The sequence below is a fragment of the Citrus clementina genome, unplaced genomic scaffold (assembly GCF_000493195.1).
Source record: "Citrus clementina cultivar Clemenules unplaced genomic scaffold, Citrus_clementina_v1.0 scaffold_1, whole genome shotgun sequence".
NCBI lineage: Eukaryota > Viridiplantae > Streptophyta > Magnoliopsida > Sapindales > Rutaceae > Citrus > Citrus x clementina.
This window is the reverse complement of record NW_006263303.1, coordinates 22,843,648-22,867,731: the sequence shown is the minus strand read 5'-3', so window position 1 is coordinate 22,867,731 and position 24,084 is coordinate 22,843,648. Positions and strand designations below refer to the sequence as shown.

At 35.3% G+C, this 24,084-nt stretch overlaps 4 protein-coding genes across 5 annotated transcripts; 1 reads left to right on the top strand and 3 right to left on the bottom strand.

The window, feature by feature from the left end:
- Nucleotides 1-1,813: 1,813 nt before the first annotated feature.
- LOC18054357 (protein HOMOLOG OF MAMMALIAN LYST-INTERACTING PROTEIN 5) lies at nt 1,814-5,524 on the bottom strand. Its single transcript, XM_006452400.2, has 6 exons — nt 5,255-5,524; nt 5,025-5,125; nt 4,189-4,298; nt 3,517-3,592; nt 3,222-3,362; nt 1,814-2,960 (listed from the first exon to the last, which is right to left on the bottom strand). The coding sequence occupies exons 1-6, from the start codon at nt 5,346-5,348 to the stop codon at nt 2,154-2,156; spliced, it is 1,329 nt and encodes a 442-aa protein (XP_006452463.1). The 5' UTR covers nt 5,349-5,524; the 3' UTR covers nt 1,814-2,153.
- A 456-nt stretch (nt 5,525-5,980) lies between these two features.
- LOC18054356 (65-kDa microtubule-associated protein 1) lies at nt 5,981-10,696 on the bottom strand. The gene is made up of 10 exons (XM_006452399.2): nt 10,497-10,696; nt 9,263-9,367; nt 8,957-9,166; nt 8,584-8,835; nt 8,258-8,473; nt 7,779-7,934; nt 7,383-7,694; nt 7,086-7,173; nt 6,621-6,769; nt 5,981-6,489 (listed from the first exon to the last, which is right to left on the bottom strand). Exons 2-10 carry the CDS (start codon nt 9,332-9,334, stop codon nt 6,178-6,180), a joined length of 1,767 nt encoding a protein of 588 aa, XP_006452462.1. The 5' UTR covers nt 9,335-9,367; nt 10,497-10,696; the 3' UTR covers nt 5,981-6,177.
- Nucleotides 10,697-16,204: 5,508 nt separating this feature from the next.
- Nucleotides 16,205-20,856, bottom strand: LOC18054355 (trigger factor-like protein TIG, Chloroplastic). Its single transcript, XM_006452398.2, has 13 exons — nt 20,475-20,856; nt 19,823-19,906; nt 19,589-19,714; nt 19,419-19,507; nt 19,077-19,260; nt 18,244-18,334; nt 17,816-17,970; nt 17,581-17,673; nt 17,406-17,498; nt 17,103-17,183; nt 16,807-16,956; nt 16,616-16,711; nt 16,205-16,520 (listed from the first exon to the last, which is right to left on the bottom strand). Exons 1-13 carry the CDS (start codon nt 20,775-20,777, stop codon nt 16,443-16,445), a joined length of 1,623 nt encoding a protein of 540 aa, XP_006452461.1. The 5' UTR covers nt 20,778-20,856; the 3' UTR covers nt 16,205-16,442.
- Nucleotides 20,857-21,614: 758 nt separating this feature from the next.
- LOC18054354 lies at nt 21,615-23,994 on the top strand. Of its 2 annotated transcripts, none has more exons than XM_024192388.1 (3): nt 21,615-22,134; nt 22,948-23,064; nt 23,570-23,994. In XM_024192388.1, the coding sequence occupies exons 1-3, from the start codon at nt 21,847-21,849 to the stop codon at nt 23,690-23,692; spliced, it is 528 nt and encodes a 175-aa protein (XP_024048156.1). In that variant the 5' UTR covers nt 21,615-21,846; the 3' UTR covers nt 23,693-23,994. The 2 variants fall into 2 exon arrangements, with proteins under 2 accessions (XP_024048156.1, XP_006452460.1); XM_006452397.2 differs by having other exon boundaries at nt 21,616-22,134; nt 22,948-23,094.
- Nucleotides 23,995-24,084: the final 90 nt, after the last annotated feature.

Here is a 24,084-nt window from a genome sequence, read left to right as displayed (position 1 = left end):
AAAAGATTTTGCTTCTTTCCAAAAGCAGCATTTAACCCAAAAGCAAATTGCAGCTGAAACAAGTGGTTATTTTACGTGTTTTTGCTTGAAGTGGATATTAAACGAACTATAAATTAAATATATTGAATTTAACTCGAACAAGAGACCGCACAATTTGATGGTACTTTCATTTCAATGTTATAGGCTTTGATTCATCGTACCAAGAGGTTTGATTGAAATATACAGGGGCTTAAATTACGTTGATTACGGAGCAGACTAAGTTACTTTAAGAATTCATCTTCTGCTGGTGAATAAAATATGAATATATCAGCCTCTTCAGGTAATTTGAACCTCACCCTCTTCTTTGTCTTGCCACTTTGGCTGCTTGCTCTAAGCTCCTCTTTTTCAACTTCATCAAGTTTCAGTAATCCTTCAAGTGAGTTAGACGTGTAATCTGCTTTATCTACGTATAAAGACCGATGAAAATGAACGTTGGGAGAAAAGTTTTTGAACACATAGTATTCACCCCCACTGCTGCTATTCTTGTTCAAGCTTGGTGAAGCTAAGAGCCATTCCTCTAAAGTACGCAGCTTCGCCTCATTTACCGGCTGATGCTGCTTGTTCTCTTCATCTGTCCATAAGCATCTAGGCTTCATGAAGTTGATAATGGACGATGCTAGGACAGAATTTTGATCACTTAGATATTTCTTAGGCAGCTTCTGGGGGCTTGAAGATCGCCTGGAACTAGAGAAGCCTGCTCCCATTCCTTCTTTCCGAAGTTTCTTGTGTGTAAAATGACCTTATATGGTAAAAATCTTGACGGGCTCTCCAAGATGACAGGATTTGCATTGAAAGTGAGCATAGTTATCATCATCATATCCTGAAGTAATATTTGTATTATCCGAATGTTTTTTATTCTCTGAAATAGTGATTAGACTGTCAGCTAATCAACCTTTAAATTATGTTGAACATGGAAGACAAAAGTCCCTTTGGCTTATCCACCAGATAACTCTTAGCATAGCTGGTGATGAAGGCAAGATTTAGTATAATCGACAATGTTAATCCATACCATACAGAGCAAATGAGACAAAACCCCTGAAATGTCAAAGCCCTTGGTTTACTTTAACTATTGTAGGATGTTAAATCATAATTATCAACTTTCATGTTTTAGTTGCTGTTAAGGAAATTGCTCTTGTTTGCTACAGCTGACAGCTATTACATTCAGTTATAAAATTAGAAACATTAACGATGATTCTCTCGGTTGCATCATCCTACTGTCTCTACAGGCAGAGATTCTGTAGAGACTAGAGTATATCAGGGGGAATCTCGAATTTCTCCTCTCCAAGACATTGAAGCTGAATCTTCCTACCAGTATCACATAGAATATCAAACATGCCAATTTCCAATTAATATTCATTCTATTCCGATATCATTTTCCTTTCTTACATTGTAGCCTCATGTATCATTCTCGGATACCTCAAAAAACAATACTATAATGATTTATTTCCCATCAACCAATCATATCTTACTACATCAGCTATTCAGCTTGTACAATTATTTAAGACACTCATTTTTCTACTACAATAATAACAATAATAAAGGGAAATTTTTTGCTGTTTTTGGTGAGCCTGCGTTTCTTCATTTCCCCTTGAATCACTTTCTTTTGAAGGCAACGCCAGCAGACCAGCTTTTTCCCTGCTTATCTTTCCATTACATTTTCAACTTTTTGGCTTCATGCATATCCTTTGATGAACACTTACAAAAGTTGCTATTGAGAAATTAATGAACAAAAGACAAACACACGAAAGTAGAAACCGTGTATGAACGGAGTCCCTCAAAAATCATTGCAAGGAAAAAGCGTTGCTTAAAAACCATCGTATCTCAGTCGCACATAAGTGGTTTCCAAATAGAAACAAGGTTTTGTTCAGAGAGATTATAGGCAGACACATTCCTGTATATATACATGTTTCAAAATCCTGTAATACAAACCAAGTTTCTAACAAAAGAATCAGAACATCCAAATTGTAAGGAAAATATCAAGATCTTTCATTCACATCGGTGGCTAAACCTTCGTTTCTGCAAGCGTCCGATGAACTTTACAGATCAAACCATTTAATAGCCAGAAACAAAGGATGAAACATCAACAGAAAAGACCAAGCCAGGAAAAACACAATTCATTGACCGGCAGATGGATTTGTCAGCAGTTCAAGTGATTTCTTTAAGTAGTCCACAGCAACTGATACATCATCAAATGCCAAGGCTCCAACTGCAAATCTCGCAGCCTTGTGTGCCTCAGAGATTTTCTCAGGCGGGGGTTGATAATTGCTGTCATATTGATATTTTTGTGCCGGGGGAGGTTCTGAGATAGTCCCATTTCTACTGCTTGAAGAGTACTCAGAAGTTAACTGATAACTTGCAGTGGGAGCAGGAACAGCCGATTGGGGAGAGTAGGGAATGTCAGAGCCTTGATAGTAAGAAGGATAATGAGACGGGATGGATGGGATACTGCTCTCAGTAAAACTTGGATAAGACTGGAAGTTGGGGTAATTGTATGTGGGATTTTCTTGAGATGGGTAATTGTGAGGCAAATGTTGCTGGGGTTCTTGAGAGTATTGATGGTGGTATGGCTGAGAATACGTAGAATTCTCTGATCTGTTAGCTGGGGGAGGTGGATGAAAATCATGAGTAGGGTAACCTGAACTAGGGTGAGAGTATGAAGAACTATCTGATCTGTTCAATGAAGTTGGATGAAAATCATGGGTAGGAGGTGGTGGAGGAATATCGGATGAATGCTGGTTGGAAACTTTGTCATGGAACTGAGGTGGCGGTGAAACATTTGCAGAATAATGATCAAGTCTATCAGGGAACGGAGATGGCGGTGAAACATTTGCCGAATAATGATCAAGTCTATCAGGGAACTGAGATGATGGATCAGAATCAGATCCAGGACCCTTAATTGGTGTTTCACTCGTTCCAATGTCCTGCAAAAGTAGATAGAGTTAAAGACCCACCGAGAACAGCAGCATGTTTTTCCTAATCATCATGTTCACGTACAAAGAAGCCAAAATTATTATATGTGCGACTACATCCTATTCATCCAGAGTTCTCCTCCTTTACCATAATCAGTTTTTGTCATTAGGAAGAAGCCAAAAGGCAAAAAAGAAGGTGCAAGCATAATGTGCATATGCATTGTTTTACTCAACAAACTCAAGAATATATATATGTTCAATTCAGAAACATACATATGAAACAGCAGGCGTACTTGGTGGAATTGATAGATCTTCACCCCCACCAGGAGGGCCTGGGACAGGTTTCCTTCCTTCCTTCATGGCTTTCCTTATATCTGCAGCTTTCCAAGCTGCATATTTCTGTTTCTCCTCAAGCTGAAAAAGATTTCCATAAAAGCATAATTGAGCCAATTATATCAGAGTAAATGTCAAGTAAAGTTGCAAAAATCATTTAAATTCAGGTAACATAAACCTAAAAATTTGAGAAGATGAAGCTTTGATAAGATAATAGTAAGACCATAAAACTCACATCGGGCTGAAGTGCACCAAACTGGTTTAGGATCTCAAAGAAAATACTCGCAGCATAAAATGTTTTAGCAGTATTCCTGTAACAATCATGCATTAATTCCTGAATCAAGTACAGAAATAAACAAACTTCTCATGAAATACCAATATAGAAAAAGTAGAGCTAGCACAAGAAATAACATGAATAAGACACTCAACATACAACACTAGAGTTTGCCAATGACACTCGATGATAGGTGGAGCCGAAAGATAGCCTTTAACACCAGTGAATTACAGGACCAGGACCTGCCCTGAGTCATATGACTCATATTAACATCATTTGTCATTCTGATTTTGACATGTTCTCTTGAATCTCTTCCAAATTAAACCATTTTTAACCTTGCATTTACATGCACACTAGATTACACACATCCTTCTGGTTACCAACAAAGCACGAACAAATTCCCACTAATCCCTGAGTTTGTAGGTCCAGCTAAGCATGAAGTGCATACAAACAAGCAAAGAATGAACTTCAGGATATGAGTTACTTGGTTCCACAAATGCCTCAAAATAAGAGATATAGACATCCAGATGCTTATGCAAACAAGGTTAATGCTACAGGTAGTATTGAGGCATCATAAGGACCAAATGTCAAAAAGTAAAAAGCCATATAAAAAAAGATTGAAGTTTGTCATACAAGTCTGCTCGTCCAGCACGATCTTGCTTATCTGCCTTGGCAAAAACATTCAAAGCAAATCCCTCCAGATGCAAACTGTCTTCAGGCCCCAACTTCAATGACTTCTTATCCTGCAAAGGACCGGTATCATTCTCACCAATTAGGAAAAATACATAGTGACGAAAGGAACCATAAATCTGGAAGAGAATAAATATATTATAAGTTTACAGCCTCGAATTTACATGTAACTGAATAACAGTCACAAGGTGAGCATTTTCAGAAAAGTCAATGAAATGAAATAACCAAAAGGAAGCTCCACAGCTCAAAACTACATAAACCATTCGATTTCTTAAAAACATTAGATAACAACCAAGCAAACAGTTCATATCTATCCAAAAAAAAATCGTCACTGTAAACTAAAATCTTCTAAACAATGTGAGGGCATTACAGGCAGCAGAAACACTCAAAAATAGCTTAAGCTGCAAAGCGGATCCCAACAATTGTTTTTGCACATACAGATTCGGCACCGGGTAACTCAATAATGATCCAGAGCCTCAGTACTAGTGCAGCATTACTACAACTCAACCCAACATTGCATCGGCTTCACACAATCAGAAGTGACTTTTCATTACATTTAATGAATAAAAATTTCCACACCCGTTTTCTCTCCCTCGTTTTCTCAAAAAACAAACATACCTGGTTGGCTAAACACATCAATGATCCATACTCACTTCTCTCAAAATTCAAAAACTAGATGATCAACTCCATCTTATCACAAATAAACTTCGAATAAGAAAATAAATAAATTTGATTACACAAACAGCATATGAAATTAATCAGAAATACGAAAAATTGACCTTCTCGAGCTGGTTCATGAGAGAGACAAGGAGAGAATTAGTGGTTTTGGTCCGCTCGCCCTGTGGAATCTTCAATCCTCTCTCCATCGCATATAATCGACCTAAATGATTAATAAACAAAGCGAAAAAGCTCATAAAACGGCGTCGGTTGTAAAAATAAAACACAATATCCAGTGACCAATCCAATTGTAACGAAAACCTAGGGTTTTAAAAACTGTGATACAACTCACAATAGTAAGCGACGAGAGGCTCGTGCTTTTGTAATTCATCGGCTCGTTGTAGGTACGGTAACAGCAACTTCGCTGGCTCGGTTTCGCTCGCCATGCCCCTTCGCTTGAGCCTTTTTCTTGGATGTGTGAAGAGTTTTTGAGCGTCGAGTCCAGTTGTTTGTTATCGGCGAAAGAAGATGATCGAAACGCCGTCGTATCTATGAAGGACCAAGCTTGGATGCGAAGGTTTGAATTTTGAAAGTTGCATTTCTTTTATTATTATTATTATTTTTTTTCCACGGTGACTAAAGGTAATGTGGCGTTTGGAGTCGGAATCTTATAGATTGCCAAATTAAAAATAAATGAATCTTAGTTATTTTACCTTTTTTTTTTTATATTAAGATGCATTTTTTTTTTGAAGAGTATTAAGATGCATTAATATACGTAATGTTGTTCACATTTTTTTTATTTTTTTGAAAAAGAAGGCATCGCATTAAGTCATGTTGAAAGCTGATTTGTTGCAACAACATAAAATACTCTTGCCTCCGTACTAAAGCGGTACCACTAAGCACCCAATATTTTGTGAATGAACATTTTACCAGTGGTACCTACTGCAACCCACAGCCCACAGGGTCTTCCATTACAACTCACATTTGCCAGTGGCAGGTGCTGTAGCCCACAGCCCACAGGGACTTCCATTACAACTCACAAGTGATTTGACAAAATAAAAAGCATGATTCAAGAGACTGATAAGAAAAGCCAAATTTATAACAACATATAACATACACAGCTAGGAAAAGCAGTTTACTCTCCAGTCACTTCTTGAGTGTTTCATGGTCTCTATCCCTACTACAACAGATCTAGTAATAACAACAGTCATATCACAGGTGTGTAAATTTACTAATTATCTCTCTCTCTCTCTCTCTCTCTCTCTCTCTTTATTGTCACGGTGAAGCTGGAACTGTGTCGGAGACTGAAACATGGGATGCAGAATCCTCCTTCGATATGGCGACGTAGTTGACGGGAGCAGCTGGCCTGATGCTGCCAGTGCTTTCCCTCTTCCCTTCTTTAGTTGTTGACCTGCTGCCATTTTGATGAGCATTTAGTGATAGTCGTCTGCTTGGAGTTCCATTAACACCACCATTTGTGCGTGGACCAACGACCTTCTTTGGACCGGCTGGTCGTGCAGGGCTTGGCCTTGAACCAAAAATGGATTCTTGTTCTGAGCTTTGCTGCTCATGAAACTTCTTTGATTCCTATGAAATCCAAAGTTATAACACAACATTTAGCACAAGAAATAACCACAAAATGTAGCTGTTGAAAATGACAGATTGGACGAAAAAATAAAACTAAAGATGATTTAATCCAATCAATCAATAAAACTTACCCTCATCCTCCGCTTTTCTTCTTCTCTTTCCTGCCTCAACATGGCATATTCATCCAGCATTGCAAGGAGCGGGACTCCATCATAAGTGAATGATATGCCATGGTCCTCTTCCCAAGCCCGAGTTTTGGCAACCAAGGTTTCAACCAGAGCTGGATGAAAAAAAAAAAGGACACTTTTTAGTACAAAGAATTAACTGACCAACTGGCATATACACAACTAGAAGAGGACACGTGGCAGCATCATGATGTTCTTAGGACCATGGACACAAGTCAGACCTATTCATACATTCACTTGCATCACCACATGATTTCCATTAACATTACATTTACATTCTATAAGTAACGGACTTTCACTGGTCAAGAAATTCATTCACAATCTAAACTCACTCCCACTCCCTCTGAAACACACTACCCCTATCTTAAACTCAATTGTCATAACAAGGTTGTTCTGGAATTCTAGGCATACCTGGAATCTTGTTGACCAGAATCCTAGCTTTTTCTGCCCGCTTGAGATTTAAATGAGCACCCCTGCTTGCATTGTACCTGTTTTCATCCTGTTTCAGCAAGCCAACGTCAGTAAGGTTGAAAGTTGACATAACCAAAATCAGCCATGGACTAAATAATTAAAAAGAAGAAAAAGTAAATGAGGTCTACATATTTAACAGGAAAGACAAGCCCATGGATCCACACATCCACTTTCATGCACAGGTATGCATGGAAGCACAGGGAAAGAAAGAGGAAGGAAGAGAGATATTCTAAGTACCCGATTGTAGTCTTCAAGCCAACTCTCTTCTTCACAGGCAGACATCCATTTCTCAACCTTGTCCAAAATTTCTTTTCTGCTGTGAGCTTCTTCTTTAGCTTTGGCTATCTGATTATCCATGTCAGCTAATAATTCAGCAGGCTCAACATTCCCAGAGTCAATTAGTGTCATAATTTTTTCTCGAGCAGCCACCGGATCTATCTCTATATGAGCACGAGCAAATATCTCTTCAAGTTCGCCTTGCCTTTTGAAAGCAATTTCCTTCATTCTGCTAGCTTTCAGTTGATCAAGCCTTTCGACTTCAACTTCAGCCTAAAACGAAATAACAAGATAACGAGTAAACAGCTGGAAAAGTTTAATTGCAACATGATTTTGTGGACACTGTTGATTTGATACCTGCTCAATCAGATCCAGAGCAAGAGCGCCAGGGACAGTCACTCCATCTACATAAGCTGATATGTTGCAGGTAACATGGTCAAACAATCTCCGTTCCTCTGAGGGAGTATCCATCAGATTCCACAAATCAATTAGCTGAGTAGCTAATTCTTGAAGCTGTGGGAGTATCAAATACTTAATGTCACTTGCACAGAACATGAAGAAATTATATAAATGCAACAAGCTGTATGCCAAGAGATGGAAACAAATAGCCACTGAACCGAAAAGTAATAGTGAACGAACTTGAAATGTAGAACTAAAAAGAACACAGACACCCAGCTCCTCATCATTAGTAGGAATAAGATTAAAGGCAGAATTTTCAGTGACTTTCTGTTTCTACTAGGAAATATTTGTATCTAGCAGAACCAGCTGCAACGTGTCATGCAAGTGAGATTTAGATGCACTCTTAACAGAATGAACCATAAAGCTTTAAAATATACCTTATGAAGCCTCTGCTTCTTATCTTCTTTAAGTGCCAGCACAGTTTTAGCCAGCCTAGCAAGGGTATCATTGCTAATGCTTTTGGATTGCACACCAGTAGAGTCATTTAAGCTTGGATGAACTTCAGTTACAGTACTGAAGAAGTCCATGCCAAGCACCCCACAGAGATCATGCACAGTGCTGACAAATTCAAGGACCTTGTGCAACCTATCACTCTGCAAATTCAGGTAGCAATTAGCATCAATCACCTCCATGCATATGAGACATCAGATGCCAGAAAAATTGTCATCAAGTACCTTATTATTTATAGAAAGGAAATGCTTACCTTCTCCTTTTGAAGTTCCTGGAGTTGGGCTTGATATTCATCCAACTTCTTCAAGGTTAGGTCAGACTCATCAACTGAAGGTGCCTGATCACCAAGGCTCAAATTCCCAGCAATTTCTCCACATATCTTTTGAATTTGTGACTGCACATCCGAAAACTCCTTCACCCTCTCCTCTTTCTGTTTCCACAGCTGTTCAAGTGCTGGTGCTATAGCCGCAAGTTGTTCCTTGATTGTCCCTGAAGTCTTCTCTGGCTGCAACAAAACCAAGGAAATCCGTAAGTAACCGGGTTGATTATATCTCACAACATAAATGCTTCCACTTCTCAAACATTTTGACTGTGAAATATAAGACCAAAACTAAGTAATTACTCACGATTCCAAGTCCAGCAATGCTTTTTTCACCAAGAGCTGATAGAAGACTTGCAAGTTCAATTTTGGCATCTGACAAGGCCTGAAGAAGCTGTGCCCTTGACTTAGCTGCCTGCTCCACCTTCCTCTTGTACACGTCCAAACATTCTTTCTCTATCTGAAGAAGCATCTTGTCCCTTTCCTCATCATTTTCACCAACTTCATCCCAAATTTCCTATGGCAAAAATTGGATCAGTTGAGTGGCAATTCTTTTATGCCACAAACATGAACTATGAGAACTACAGAAAATAAGAACAAGAACACAACTTACCTGTAGTTTGTGCAGTAAAGAACTGCAAGTGGTTTCTCCAAGAAGAGGGTTTTCAGTATCTGTCACCGCCATTCACGTAGCCACTACAGCCTACCCCACGTCAAACTGTAACCAAATGCAAACTTCATCTTTCCAGTTGGCAAGATACTTTTCTAAAACAGTGCAGATAAACAACACAAGCAAGGAATAGCAAACAAAACTATATACCTAATTGATCAGCAAGTAAAACTAGTTCAGTGGAAATGTAAAACATACAACTGTTAGATTAGTCACAAATGAAAACAATCAACTAGTCAGTACTCAGTAGATGGCATGGGATTCAGGATAACCAAAGATCAAGGAATTAGTTCCCACTGGATGGACAACCATAATACCAAATGAAAACCCTATGTTCAAATCCATTCAATTGCTTGGCATTTACATTTTAAAAACCCAAAAATATGAAATGAAAGACAACTTGTTGTGAATATGAAGTATGACATTATTCACCAAATCACTGTTCCTAGCCAATGAATTAAAAGCCACTTTTCAGTTAAAACCTGCCAATATTTACGTAATTGGTGTGATCTTAGATCATGTAAACGAGGAAAAGAACATAGATTTGAATCAATTAAAGTATCGACTTCTTCCCTGATCCCACATTGTCTGAGCAACCAAGCGGGGGCTTTATTTATTTTTAGAAAAATCCACAACTTTCAAACAATTGTGTCCCACCCATAGCCTAGCAGAAACCAAGTAAAGCTAGCTTCACTCTAACCAAATTCCACCAAATAGACACAGTAACTCATTATACACCAAACTCATCAACCATCAAAATCCGGCATCTATAATAAGACTACTCATTCTTCTCAAAGCCACAAACTTTTACCCACACTTAAATCAACCAAACAAAGCCATGCACTTCATTTCGCTTAAAACCCACTACAGTTACACAACCTAAAATCACCTACCATTTCAAATATAACGTCAAAAAACAAGATCTCAACTTCACAAACACCGAACACACTTACTGATCCTAATCCCCACAAAACTTCAAGTCATCAAAGAACCTTCTTCTCGGACAAAATGTACTACAACACTCAACTTGAAGAAAACCCAGATCTTTTTTTTCTTTCAATAACTCCCAAAACAAGAAAAGCAAAAACCCAGAAACAGTTAAAATCAAGAAATTAAGAAAACCAAAAAAAAAAGCTACATTTGGCACCAAAACAAGAACAAGAAAGAAACTGCTTACAAAGATCAGAACTTGAATGAAGGCTTCTGAAGGGAAACTCAGTCTCTATGGTATCAGATCTAAAGATTTAATTTTTATTTATTTTTTTCCTTTTTTTTTTTCCTTCTCTTTGGTTCAAGTGTGTACTGTGTAGTGTAAAAGAGATGTGAGAGAGAGTGAGCGAAGAGAGGACAGAGAAATGGAAATGGATTCAGAGAGAGACATGTTCAGTGGGGCCCTTTCTATACTACAACAATTATCTGACTGTCTTAGACGATTTCGCTTGTAGTTATTTGCCCGTGATTTTAGGGTTATCTACGAAATTGACACTGTCAGTCAAGTTGAAATGACGTTTTTGTCCGGTTAGTTGACTCCTAGCGCTGTTGAGTGTTGAGTGTTGAGTGTTGTCTTGACCGGCGATCAAACTATCAATTGTGTGATACCAATAAATTTTAGGAAAAAGTTTAATGTTGTTAATGTTTATCAATTTATTATAATTTTAAATAATTTAATCTTCTACTAAATTATATCGAAATGATAAAATTGTGACAAAATTACGACAAAAGAAAGTATTTAATAAAGACCAGCAACTAGAAAGAAGAGAAAAAAGTAACCGACAATTAGATTAATGGGAAAATCTTTGATATTCCTTCAAATATAAATTAGAAACACTTACACCTAAATTTAAATGGACAATGACACTTGTTTTCTTAAAATTAAAAAAAAAACCTATACTTAACCTCTTATATTTTACAATTAAAGAGTTCGTACTGCCCCTAATCAATTCAAGTTATTTTATAAATGTAAAATATTCATGAAAATAAAATATTATGTATGTGTTATGACAATATTGTCTAAATAAGTTGGGTTAATTAACTAATTTATGTAAATTTTTTTTCATATTTTATATATTATCCATGAGAAAATATATATTATCTTATTTAAATAAGATTACTGTATTATTCATGAAATAAAACTTTAAAAGAAGATCAAATACACAAATAGCTTATGTTATGCCAAAATTCTATATTGGAAAAAAGAAAACCTATATAAGGAAATTAATTTAATTTATGAAAGAAAATATTATCATATCACACACAAAAAGATATTTCGTTTTAATTTGTAAAATAACTTAAATTTATTGGGGATAATATGGACTTTTTCATGATACAATAACTTAAATTGATTAGGGACAATGTGGACTTTTTCATTACAAAATAATTTAAATTGTTAATGTAAAGAGTTAAATACAGCGTTTTTTAATTTGAAGTGTGTAAGTATCACCATCTATTTGAGTTTTAGTTGTATTGGATAGAAATATGTACTTTTTCCTTAAATTAATTGATGGGTTAACTTAGATTTAATTAATTAACCTAAAGAAGATTAAAAGAGAAAAAAAAAGTGGTAAATATATGCATTTAACTTTTATGAATGTGAGGGAAGTGGTTTGAGCCTCCGTAGACGCATTGTAGAGGTTTAATTTAAATGTCCTTTCTTGAAGTCCTAAAGCTTGAGTGAAGGTAATTTTTCTCTCAGGCTAGAAGTTGACGTCCCTCGAATATTTGAGAATGTTACAAATTTGAGCAGTGTCATATCAGCATTGATGTCAATAGATCTCAGTATATATATATATATATATATGATTGTACATATCAATTATATTTTCATGTAATATAAATTATAATTTGAGCAATAGTCTCGTATTATCAAAAAAAAAAAAAAAACTTTTATGAATGAAAACAAAAAGAAAGGATTAATGGGAGCAGCATTGGCGTTGGATCAATCAACAAACCAAGCACTAAAGGGGGTTCAAAAGGGCAGATTGGTTAAGAGAACATCAAATTTCTAACCTGTCATCACAATTAATGAGGCCACAAAGACTGTTGTATTTATTTGAGTTTGAGTTGGTGAATTGCTTGAGCTCCATTTGGCTTTTCTCACAACAATGATATGGGTTTATGCATTTATACTTTCTGAATTTCTAATTCGTTAAGAGAAAAATAAACAAATTAGGACATAAAACGTAATAATTATTGATGAAATACGAATTACATACCTTAAATGCGTAATTATACATGCTTCTATAAACATTAGTAAGTACGTAGATGGTGCTTGTGACCCAATAAAATAAAATATAAAAAAAAAGATCTTTAAACGGGTTTGATAGTTTATGCAATTTGAAGAAGGATTGGTTGAATATTTTTTTTGCGCCTGGATCATATGGTCGGATAAGAATTTGACAATGAGGGTCGATGCTCAATAATAAGACAATATGTTGAGTTTTCGATTCATCATCTAATATATTAAAAAATAGAGGTGGTTGAACGATTTTGAATACCATCAAAAGCACTTATTTGAAAACACTTCTACACTAGGACAAGGATATAGCCTTTGCTACCACTATTAGAGATTGGTAACATACTCTTTACAAGTTTTTTTTTTAATACTGTTATACAGGATTGTGGGTAATACAATTAATATTTACAAACAGATTCTACAATTGGGATTTTCTTCGTGGCATGTACTCCTCTGAAGCGCTGCTTAAATTCTTCAAACCCTCTCAAATATTCGAGGGCTGTCCACTCCATTCACATTTTGTGAGGGATAGACTGGCCCCACTCAATTATTTGATAATTGAGGGAAGATTGTAAATAATCCCCGTAAATATTTTTGTGAAGGTTTGAATTCTTGCACTCAACATTGTAAATGCAAAGATTCTTCCACTGGACCAAAGGCTTATTGGTATTCTCTTTACAAGTTTAAATTGGAAAGAAAGGGGCATTTTTGAGGTTAAGCTTAGAAAAGAAGGGCATTGGAATAGTGACCCAATTGAAAAGGAGGGTTCACATGAATGCTAATGCTAAAGAGCTTGTGCCCACAAAGAAAAATGAGATGCCATATTTGGGAAGCAAAAAGTCATGGTCCATTGCTTTGTTTTGCTTGCTTGATGCTAGGTGTCACGTAGAGGAAACAAAGCAGTCATTATCTCAATGCATAAATAATATCATGAGCATGCATAGTCATAATACTCGACAAGAGAAAGTTCACCACGAATTAGGTTTTGAACATCTAAATTTCATAATAATTCATTGATTATTATTTGGAATCTCATGTAAAGATTTTGCTATATATATTATACTCTCTCTCTCTCCTTTTTTTTTTTTTTTTAATTTGGCTTGGACCCAATTGTCCCACATTGTATCCTTAGCTAAAACATGGCAGTATCTAAATCCAAAAAGAAACTAATATATAATAAGGTTGCAATTGAAATACCTTTTGATGATAACAATTAAGTTCTTGCTTTATTCTATAGCTACATTAACTTTGTGTGAGATGAGAAGTCCATCGAAGTAAAAAGAGGGATTGTTGTTGTTGTTTTTTTTTTTTTTTTCTATTTACTAATGTTCAACTTATTCATTACAAATTTCACAATATCTTACTACGACATTAACATTAAAGCTTCTTCAATAATCTCAACCATAAACAAGTCACTTTTTCTTTTATTTATGAGTGGGACTATTGGCACCCCTCTAAATATCTCTTAACACCCATTCTCTTAATTAACCCCATTAAAATATTTTAAAAAATTATATAATTCTTTTAACACCTCCGTCAATAACAAAAATACCCTTAATTGAAATTTATTGTGTAAACCCCATTCTCTAATTTTTATTATTAAACCTCATTTCAACAATGGGGTCTCTTCCATTTAAAAGGAAAAATAATGGGTTTTCATTCTCTTCATTGTAGTTATTAGTGGTAAATTCCTTAGCAAAAAATTAGAGGAAAAAGCAACCTTTTTAATTTCTAAAATGTTAGATTTTATAAGGGAAAAAATATTTGACTTTTGAGTGGAGGTTTAATTAGAAATTGTTCTATTATGTAATTTTAATAAAGGTTAAAATTGTAAAATAATTAAAGGGGTTTTAAGAGGTATTTAGATGGGTGACAATAGTCATACTCTTATTTATTTATTAAATTTTTACATTAATAAAGTAAATAAGGTATTATAAAAAATTGTTGAAAGCCGAAAGAAATTATAGGGAAAGTGGCAATCTTACAAATAAAAATTCACTACATATTAAGTATTCTGACAAATATGAATGATGAAATTAAAAATACGCACAACATATTAGCATAATATCTTTTGAGAAGCTTTTCTTAGGAGACTTTTTTTTTTCAAGATAAAAATGCACAAGTGAATATAACTCTTTTTCCTTAAAAAAAATCACATATTAAAATATTTAGTCAGGGGTAGGTCTAAGAATTTATATTACTTCGGGCTAAAACACTATTTTTTAATTATGAAATCCGACATTGCAACCTATAATAACAGATAATTGTAGAAGGATTAATAAATCAATTAAGAATTTTATGCTAAATTAAATCAATATATGTAATTACAATCAATTAAAACTCGCAAGTAAAACTTTAATGTTTGAAGTGAAGTTCTTAATTAACAAGTTTAAATAAATTAAACAACTAAAATTTATTCATATTTTAAAATTATAAATATATTGTTAGTCAAAAGTTTAAATAATAAACGAAACTCATCCAGTAAAAACATATATGAATGTCGTTGTTTCTTTGGTAGGCGCTCTAACTCTCTTTTGAAGAATCAGATGTTGATAATTCTTCTACCAAAAACTTCTCAAAATACTCAAATTTTATTTTCTTACTTGTCCTCTTAGCTACTGTAACTACTAAATGAAAACTCAAAATTCACATAAAAAGTTTATGAAAATGTTGGTAATTGCTATTGCATGTTGTTTTTGTAAGTATTTTTAATACTAGTGACACTTTATATTAGATTGACACACTTTTTTTTTTCAATTAGAATTTTTTTAAAATAAACTAAAACAATAATAACATTAGCCCTCTAATGTTTTCAACCTATTAAATAAATATATAAATTAATCATTTTATAAAATAAGTCACTAATTTCAATTAAAAAAATATAATTAATTAAGGACATATTTGAAAATAAAATAAAACTTTACTATGACATAAAATTAATGAAAAATATAAGGGTAATTAAGTTAGGAATATTTATGAAAATAAAATAAAAATTTTATTATTACATAAATTTAATAAAAACATTAGGGGTTTAAATAATTTTTTTCCTGATCAGGCATTCAGGCTACAGCCTGGCGTACCCCAACTGTAGATCCGCCACTGTTAATTTAGTGGTTTGCTTTAATTTAATTAAATGAAACTTACCAAAGTGATGCAAAATGAAAATTTTGAGACTGCTCTAATTTGAAAAGACACTGACCCAACATGGATAGTTTTCTTTCCGCAGGAGAGATGAGATGATGTTTGTCGAAAATTATCACACAACTGACCAATAGAAGCACTTTTGTAGGGCTTGCTTCATGTGGCCTAGGCAGAGAATGTATGGGATTTTGTTTGGTGCATTGAACAAGCCAAAAGCACTTCACATGCATTTTGTCCTTTCATGTTATTTATTATTATGTTTACACACCATACAATATAAATATGTAATTCATAAAGCTATGCCTATCATGCGAGTTTTAGACCCTAATGTGATTGATTATCTTGAATTTGTAGACACGTGATGACCAAATTGACCTTTGTTTTTTCACTTTTTAGTTAATGATCTCCTTAGTAACAAGAAATGCAGATTTTGTAAGCAGATGTTAATTGGTTCAATCGATAAAATTTACAAGAAAACTAAATTCAACTGTCCGCTCACATGGTAACTAGTATTAAGAAAGTTAATTCATATTAGATGGACCAAAATTGCATTTTGGGCTGATCATGAACCATCCTCTCTAAAACCCCAACACAGCAAAAACACTTCTGTCGATAACTATCTTGTACAACAATTGCTATACAACGAGTCTCTACAATACAAAATTTTGCAGAGACACCAATGCATCTGCAATGCAATTCGTATCCGGCTCCTGCCAACTCTAGCTCCTTTTCATATTATTGGTTATGTTCTCATCTGGTTATGTACTGAATTTCTGCATGTTCTCTCAACCATTCGAGAACTTTAGCTCCTTCGAGTATGTCTTGCACCTATGTAATAAGTTCCAGAAGCAAGAAATGTGAGATGAATTATGACTCTGCATTATGCCACAAAAGATTAACCCCACGTAAGAAAATGTGCTAACCTGTTCTCTTACGCGATCCTCATCATATTCTTGTTTCTGTTGTTTTAATTCAGCAATGGAGTTTTCAACTTCTTTGACTAAGTCTTCAGTCGAAAACTGCAGCAATGTTCAATACATTTACTTCTATAATGAATCTCAAGAGTTGATGTTCCTGAGGGCGTTCCAGAAGTTAGCAAGAGACACATACGTACCTGCAAATTTTCACGTTTAAAGATATCTCCGACGGCTAGATTCTGTTTTATCACATTGGTTATGTTCTCCCTCTGGTTTTCCAGAAACTCTTTTACTGCTTTTGGGCTTGATAGAGCAGCCAACTGCTGTTCGTTCAATTTCATACCTGCCTGTAGTAACAAAGTGCTGGAATGAGAACTAGTTCTTGCAAAGAGATATTGCAAAATCAAATCATGGAAAATGGTTAATCTTTCGAGGATCCAAGGCCATCAAATGGGTTAGGGTACCTATAGAAACAAAAACACTCAGTACTGACCTGCATCTGCAAAAGTTGAGCCCCATAAAGCTGCCTTCCTTGTTCCTCAAACAAGGATTGAGGAATATCAATTTCCACCATCTGACATTAACAAAGATTGCGATATAGTAAGTAAAAGACGTTATAATATATGGCTGGCACATAAATAACAATACTTTTGTTTGACGATAATGTTCCCATAAGAAATGAACAGCAGCCAGGCATTGACTCGCTGTACAAAGCCAATATCCAAGGGAAGCACCAATTAAAGACCTCATGAAATCAATCCAATCTAAATGTTGCAACTTCACTACATCAAATAACCTTGTAAAGCTGGTCTAGAATTGCATTATCAGTCGCCTGGTCTTTTGCAGTTTGCTCCACTTCTCGACACTTCTGCAATAATGTTTCCTTGACCTGCAGATTTGTGCAGCAGAAATCATCAATGGAAGAATACATCGAACCAGAACTGTTCCTATGATTTTAATGCAATGTTTACCTGCTCTATGGTAGTGCATCCGGGAAGAAGCTTTCCAGCAAGGGAGTCATCCAATTTCGGCAAATCTCTATAAAACAGTTCTCTGCATTCAACCTGAAAAGAAAATGGAAATTAGAAAAGAAAATGTCCTTAGACATATTCTAGACATGATTCCTTCCATTCGTATTAATCTTGCTTTATAGAATCCTGTTAATCAACAATGGTGCTAAACTCTATAAAACAGGAAGAAACTCACAGTAAATTGAGCTTGAACACCACGAAGATGTTCTTGTCTCCAGGATTCAGGGAATGCGAGTCGAAAGGACTTTGTTTCACCTCGTTGAATTCCACTTATAGAATCAAGAAAACCTGGAAGAACTTTGTCCCCATCTTCTGTATCAAAATGAAATCCTGCAAAAGAAAGGGAAATGAGGATGCAGTCACTTGATAGTACACTGGGTCCAATGGTAAAGATATGCCCATCAACACATTTCGGAAGAAGGGAACAACTGACATGCATACAAGGGAGCTTTTCAAAGAGAAGAAAAACAAATTCTTAGAAGTAGTTCAGTTAGAGACTAGTTCATCTAACTTTCTTAGCATATAGTAGGAAATGCAATGAGCAGGGAGGATAATGGAAAAAATGAAATACGGGCAACATAATTCAGGCTGATAATGGCAAACCTTTGGTCTCTGCATCTGGAATATTTTGAACATTTGATTCATCTTCATCTATTGTTGTTGCTGATATATCAACGATTGCAATGTCACCGACCTGTGAAAGTGTCAAGTTCTTGTAACATACAAACCTTGTGATAATAGAAAGAAGTTTTTAAACGCATCTCGATTTCAATTTGTCTAATAAGACTTGTAAAACTATAAACTCAATTCCTATCAACAAAATGCAAAAACCAAAATCTAAACTGAAAGTGAAAGGAAAAATACATCTACTACACATATGATGAGTACAATAACATCTAAAAAGGAACAAATACATAAATCATCAAATAAGATGTTCTAACAAAAGTCAGTTTCTCAAACCTACTGAAAGGTGGAAGCCATGAACATCTTCCTCTACTTTAGGAAAAGATAAAGCAATATTTCTGCAATTTTTCCCTTTTAATGGTGACCGCATAGAACTCTTATTCTATTGAAAGAGTTGGGCCCCTAATGGAAAAATGAAATCTAAGTTGGCTTCCCCTCAGTGTTAGGCCGGACTTGATATTCTTACTAAAATAGATTGATTAAATAAGGTCTGGAGGAGTCTTACAAATATGTACAATTGTAAGCATCCAAGCATCTGTTCTCTAACATTCTTATTTCATAGAAAGTTAGAAACAACCCATAAGTTCCATTTAACAAAAATGACGAACCATCACAATTAAAATAGCTAAAAATTGACACTCCTACCAATCCTTTTACATAAACAACTGCTGTTCGTTATTACAGCATACAATTAATGCCTCACGTACAAAAGACATTAAATAGGGAGAACTAGAGTGATTTCAACCAGGTACCTGTAGTCCTCTGTCAGTGACAATTTTCAGTGATCCAAGGGACTTATGGCGACGTCTTAATTCTTCTTCAGCAGCTTGTTGAGCAGCTATGTCATTATCTATTTCTACAACAATCTTCAAATTCTTGTATCCATTTTCAGGATTCCATTTGACTTCAGGCGCAACATCGACAAGCACATCATAACTGGAGCACAAGTCAAATCAGCAAGCAGAATCCATATTATTGCATGTAAGTCGAGAAACGTCGATAGGCTTAAAATTACAAGCCCATGACAAAAAATTGAGAGGTAAAAGTTGCAATACAGTACAATGAAGATGATAGAAGAAAAAGCAAGCTTGAACCTGAGAGAGTTGAGAGAAGAATAGTTCTTCTCCATTTCAGAAAACTTAGTCACAATGCGGACGGAGTCTCTCAAAGCCCTTCCAGTCACCTAAGCAATATAATTCCACAACAAGAAATTCGAATTGTTTTCGGATAAAATAAGAAATGAAGAGACTATGATATAAAATACCGAAGTCATGGCATGAGGAAGGGTCCTCTTCAGAATAGATTCAACCGTAGCCTTTTTAACATTCTGCTCCCCAACAAAACCTACAAGAACACTCTCTGGAATCTTCCCAGGACGAAATCCAGGAATCTGCACGGACAAAACTAGTTACATGTCCAAAATTCAACTCCTGCCTACACAAGTTAACAATCATCTATTACATCTCAACAGGAATTCACATGTAAATGAGACAAGCACCTTGACTTGCTTCATCAACTCATTAAGGACCCTTTTGTAGCTATCCTTGCATACCGCCTCTGGAACTTCTACACTCAGCCTCACCTGCATAAATAGAAACATAGAAAGATACAAATCACAATGAGACTACCAAAAGAATAGAAAAGAAAAAAGAAGCCCATAACTACATAACAAAGCAGACTTAAATATCAACCAAGACACAGATAGTCAAGAAGAATTAATAGAAAATAATAATATAATTAAAGAAAACATACATACACACAACACAATTTAGGCGGTGATATGACACAGTAACATTTAGCAACAATATTATTACAACAAATTCAGAGAATGAAGTGAACGAAAAGCCATTTAACTGATAAAACTTCAGTGTTGATCATAATTTAAGGCGATTGATAAAACAAAAGAAACATATTCATATGTGAAATGAAACGAATTAAAACTTGTAAGATAGTAAAAAATGCAGTAATGAAACAACCTATGGAATTTAAACCAAGCGAAACAGAAAAATACCCAGTAATACAAAAAAATAAAACCTCAAAATTAAGGTGACAATATAAAGAAACACAAAAGAAAAATGTCGCAAATTTAACAAGAAACTATAAACAAAAATGGACAAAAAGAGAGAGAGAAGGGGGGGGGGGGAACTCACTGTCGAATTGGGTTCTGGACTCTCTGTGACCTCGATATCAGCCGGAAGCCGATCCTTCTCGGGTCCCAGAGCCACCGAGGAGGATGAAGAAGCAAAGATACGAACTGGGCTTCGATGAAATTGAGGTTGATGGAGATATAAGTGAATTTGGCGGGAAAATGATGACAGTTTCTGAGAATTGAAGTAGTTTTGGTTCATGAACTCAACAGTTGAGTTCTTTAGAGAAACAGAAAGAGGAAGCCCTGTTCTGTTGAGAGAGTTCAAGTTGAGGATTCTTGTTGAGTTGGTGATGCAAAGCTCCATTTTTTTTCCCGGTTTATTGTGTGATGATAAAAAAGAGCTCGACTTCTCTAAGAGATCGTTGTTGAAGATAGTGTTCGTATCTTTAATATCTTTTCAGTTAATACGCTGCGTTTTGCGTATTTACATTTTCTTCCAATTAGGTGCTTGGTCTTACTTTCACGCCTTCACCCAACGTGGATTATTCCAAATTTTACGTTCTTCAACGAAAGGGTAAATTGTTATATTGTTAAAATAATTAATAAATTTTATAATATTAGAGATGTGTTTTAATTAGTTTTTAATCAATCTCTATTCCAATCGAGTAACGCAATACTTCTCTAACAAATAATTTCTTTAGTTATATAACATTCAATTTTTTTTAATATTTTAGAATTGAATTATTTAACACCCAAACGCTGCATCGCTTTTGCCCCTTAGAATATTAACTAATACAAAATTATGTAATTTATTAAATGACAAGCTAAACTTCATTGAATGAAAGAGTTTGTAGGAAGGCATACAAAAATAGTATAGTGATAAAATTATCTAAATTTAGACATCAAGATTAATTTTATTTAATTATTAAGATTGTGACTTGACAACTAAGTCGAATTAGTTAGTTAGACTTTAAAAGTATAGAATTAATTATTTTAATAAATGTAATATTTCATTTTAAATTAATTATAATTTATTTAATTAATATTAACATGTTTTTTTTACACGAATTTATTAATTAAATAACTATATTTACAAATACCATCAACTTTAACCTTGATTTCCCAAACATTAAACATTTTTTTAAAAAATTTTTTATCTACGAAATAATAAGAGACAAAGGGTACAATGAACCGACAAACTCCACCATTTGGCGCTTAACAAAAACGGTTAGGCCACTTTGCTTTGCCAAAACGACATCGTAACATCTGATCTTCATTGAATTCAGCTTTATATAAGGAGCGAAACAGCCAAAAGCTTGAGCTGGGCAGTAGCTAGCATCACTGACAACACGTGCTAAACTCTCTTCAATCTCACCGGTCAGGCCATCGGAAAAAGTTCGGAACTTGGAGAGAGATAAAAAAAAAAAAGAGAGATGGAAGGAGTGGGGTCCAGGATGGGTCGGGCCTCGGCCCGGTACGGCCCGACGCAGACGGTGTTCAACGGTCCGGTGAGGAAATGGAAGAAGAGGTGGGTCCACGTGTCGTCATCATCCCCGTCCACAATTAGCCAATCCAACGGCCATAATAACAACAACAACAGCAACAGCATAAACGGCGCTCCTCTGCTTCTTTGTAAGTGGACCCCACTCTCTTCGAACTCCTCTGATAATAACGGAGCCACACCGGAGGAGCCGCCGAAGCGACGGTTCCGTTACACTCCAGTAAGTTGATAATTTATTAATTTATCTAGGGGTTTAAGCAGGGTTTTTAAATTTTTCTTTTCCTTTTTTTTTTGGGGTAATATTTTCTGAGAAAGTTGGTTGCTTGGCTTTTTTCTAGATGACTCTCGAAATTTTAGTTTGATTTTTTTTGCTTGCTTTCTTTCCTTTTTAATTATTTTTTTGGATTATTAATTTTTTAATTATGTCTTTCTTTTTAATTATTAATTTACTCATCGATTTACCTAAATACTGGGTTCTGCTTGATGTTGGATTATTTTTTTTTTTTTTGGGGGGGGGGGGGGGTGTTTGTGTTGTTTATTATTTTTAAATTTCGGTATATTTTCACTTTCCAGTGCTTACTAGTACTCTAGTATAACTGGTTTGTGTTCAAAACTTCTACTCAAAGGTGGATGGTTGATTTAAGTTTGCAGTGCAATGATATCATTTCTTGAGTTGTATGTAGTACATCTTTTTACATAGCTTAATTTGATAAATCTGGTTTAGAAGTTTCTTGCAAAGGTTAGAAGTGTGGAAGATGTGATGATGTGAGACGCTCCTTGGTTCAGTGGCTAGGAGATAGTGTTCTCATGTGGGAGGTTCTAAATTAGTATTGTGGGTCTGCTGGGGTTGTGTTTGTCAATGCTCGGGAAGTGTTTTCCAAACACCCCCCCCCTGAAGTAAGGGATCATGAAAGTAGGAAGAATTTTAACATGTTGATATCATTTCGTACCAATTCATTGACATTATATTTTTGGGATGTTTCCATTTTGTTTGTTGTCTTGAGCATTGATTGATCACTGTCGTATTGTGCAGGTTGCTGTTCTAGAGGAACAGAAGAAGGCTGGTTTGGAGAAGGATGAGGATGAAGCTAGAGAAATTGAGACTGACATGCTTAATGGGCATCCCAATTCTGAGACCAATGAAGTGAAGGTAGACAAAACTTTAACAAAAGAAAGTCAGGTAACAAAAGTTTCCTTGTGTTTTCTTTGTTTTCTTTTCCAAATGATTCCACTCTATAAAACATATATTGTGTTTTGCTAGAATTTTCTTCTAATTAATTGCATCCTTTACATTGGCTTAACCTGTCAAGAATGGGAATGATGGAAGATGCTTATCTTGAAAAGAAAATATTGAGTTACACAGCGCCCGTTCCAAATGAATTAATTGGAACCTGCCCAAAACAGCTACAGCTACTAATCCACCATGACACCAAGCCTCCCCCCAACACCAAGCCACCCCCTTCTCTTTTAAATTTTTAAAATTTAACGGAACTTATGTTGCTTCTTTGGATCTGCCTTAGCTTGTGATGAACTTTGATGATGGTAAAATCCCTCCCCTTCTAAGTGGGGGGAAGGGAAGCATCTATATGCATATAAGTACTTTATGGAGCTTGAACTACATGTCGCAATAATACATTATTCTCTTTGCTGTGCAGGATTTGAACATGAGTGATTGGGAGGTGGGACTGTGCTTGGGAGGCCGGAGTGACGACCAGGATTCTGTCAGCCACATAAAAGACAATCAGCTGATTAAGTCAGCTATTGATGACTTGTTTTAGTGCCATAACATCATCACTGTGCACTGTTAACTGTTAAACAGGAAGCTATGCTTTAGTTTGTAATTAAGATGTAGTCTTAATATCTAGGTATATAGTATCTAGATAGGTTCGTAGCAAATAAGCGAACGTTTGATCTTGTTCTTGGTCTACCGTCTGTATATATATGCACTATGAAGCATGTGCAATATGACACCTTTTTTGGGCATGCTATATGGGCAGTTGTTGGTTATGCTCTAGAAACCCATTACCAACATTGGACAAAAAATCTTGAAGAAAATTTCAAGGTACCTTGGGTATGGTCATTCTCTCCGCATTACAGTTTAGCCTATTGCATTTTTTTATCATCCTCAGAACTTATAATGAAATTAGACAAATCAAGTCACATGCTAAAC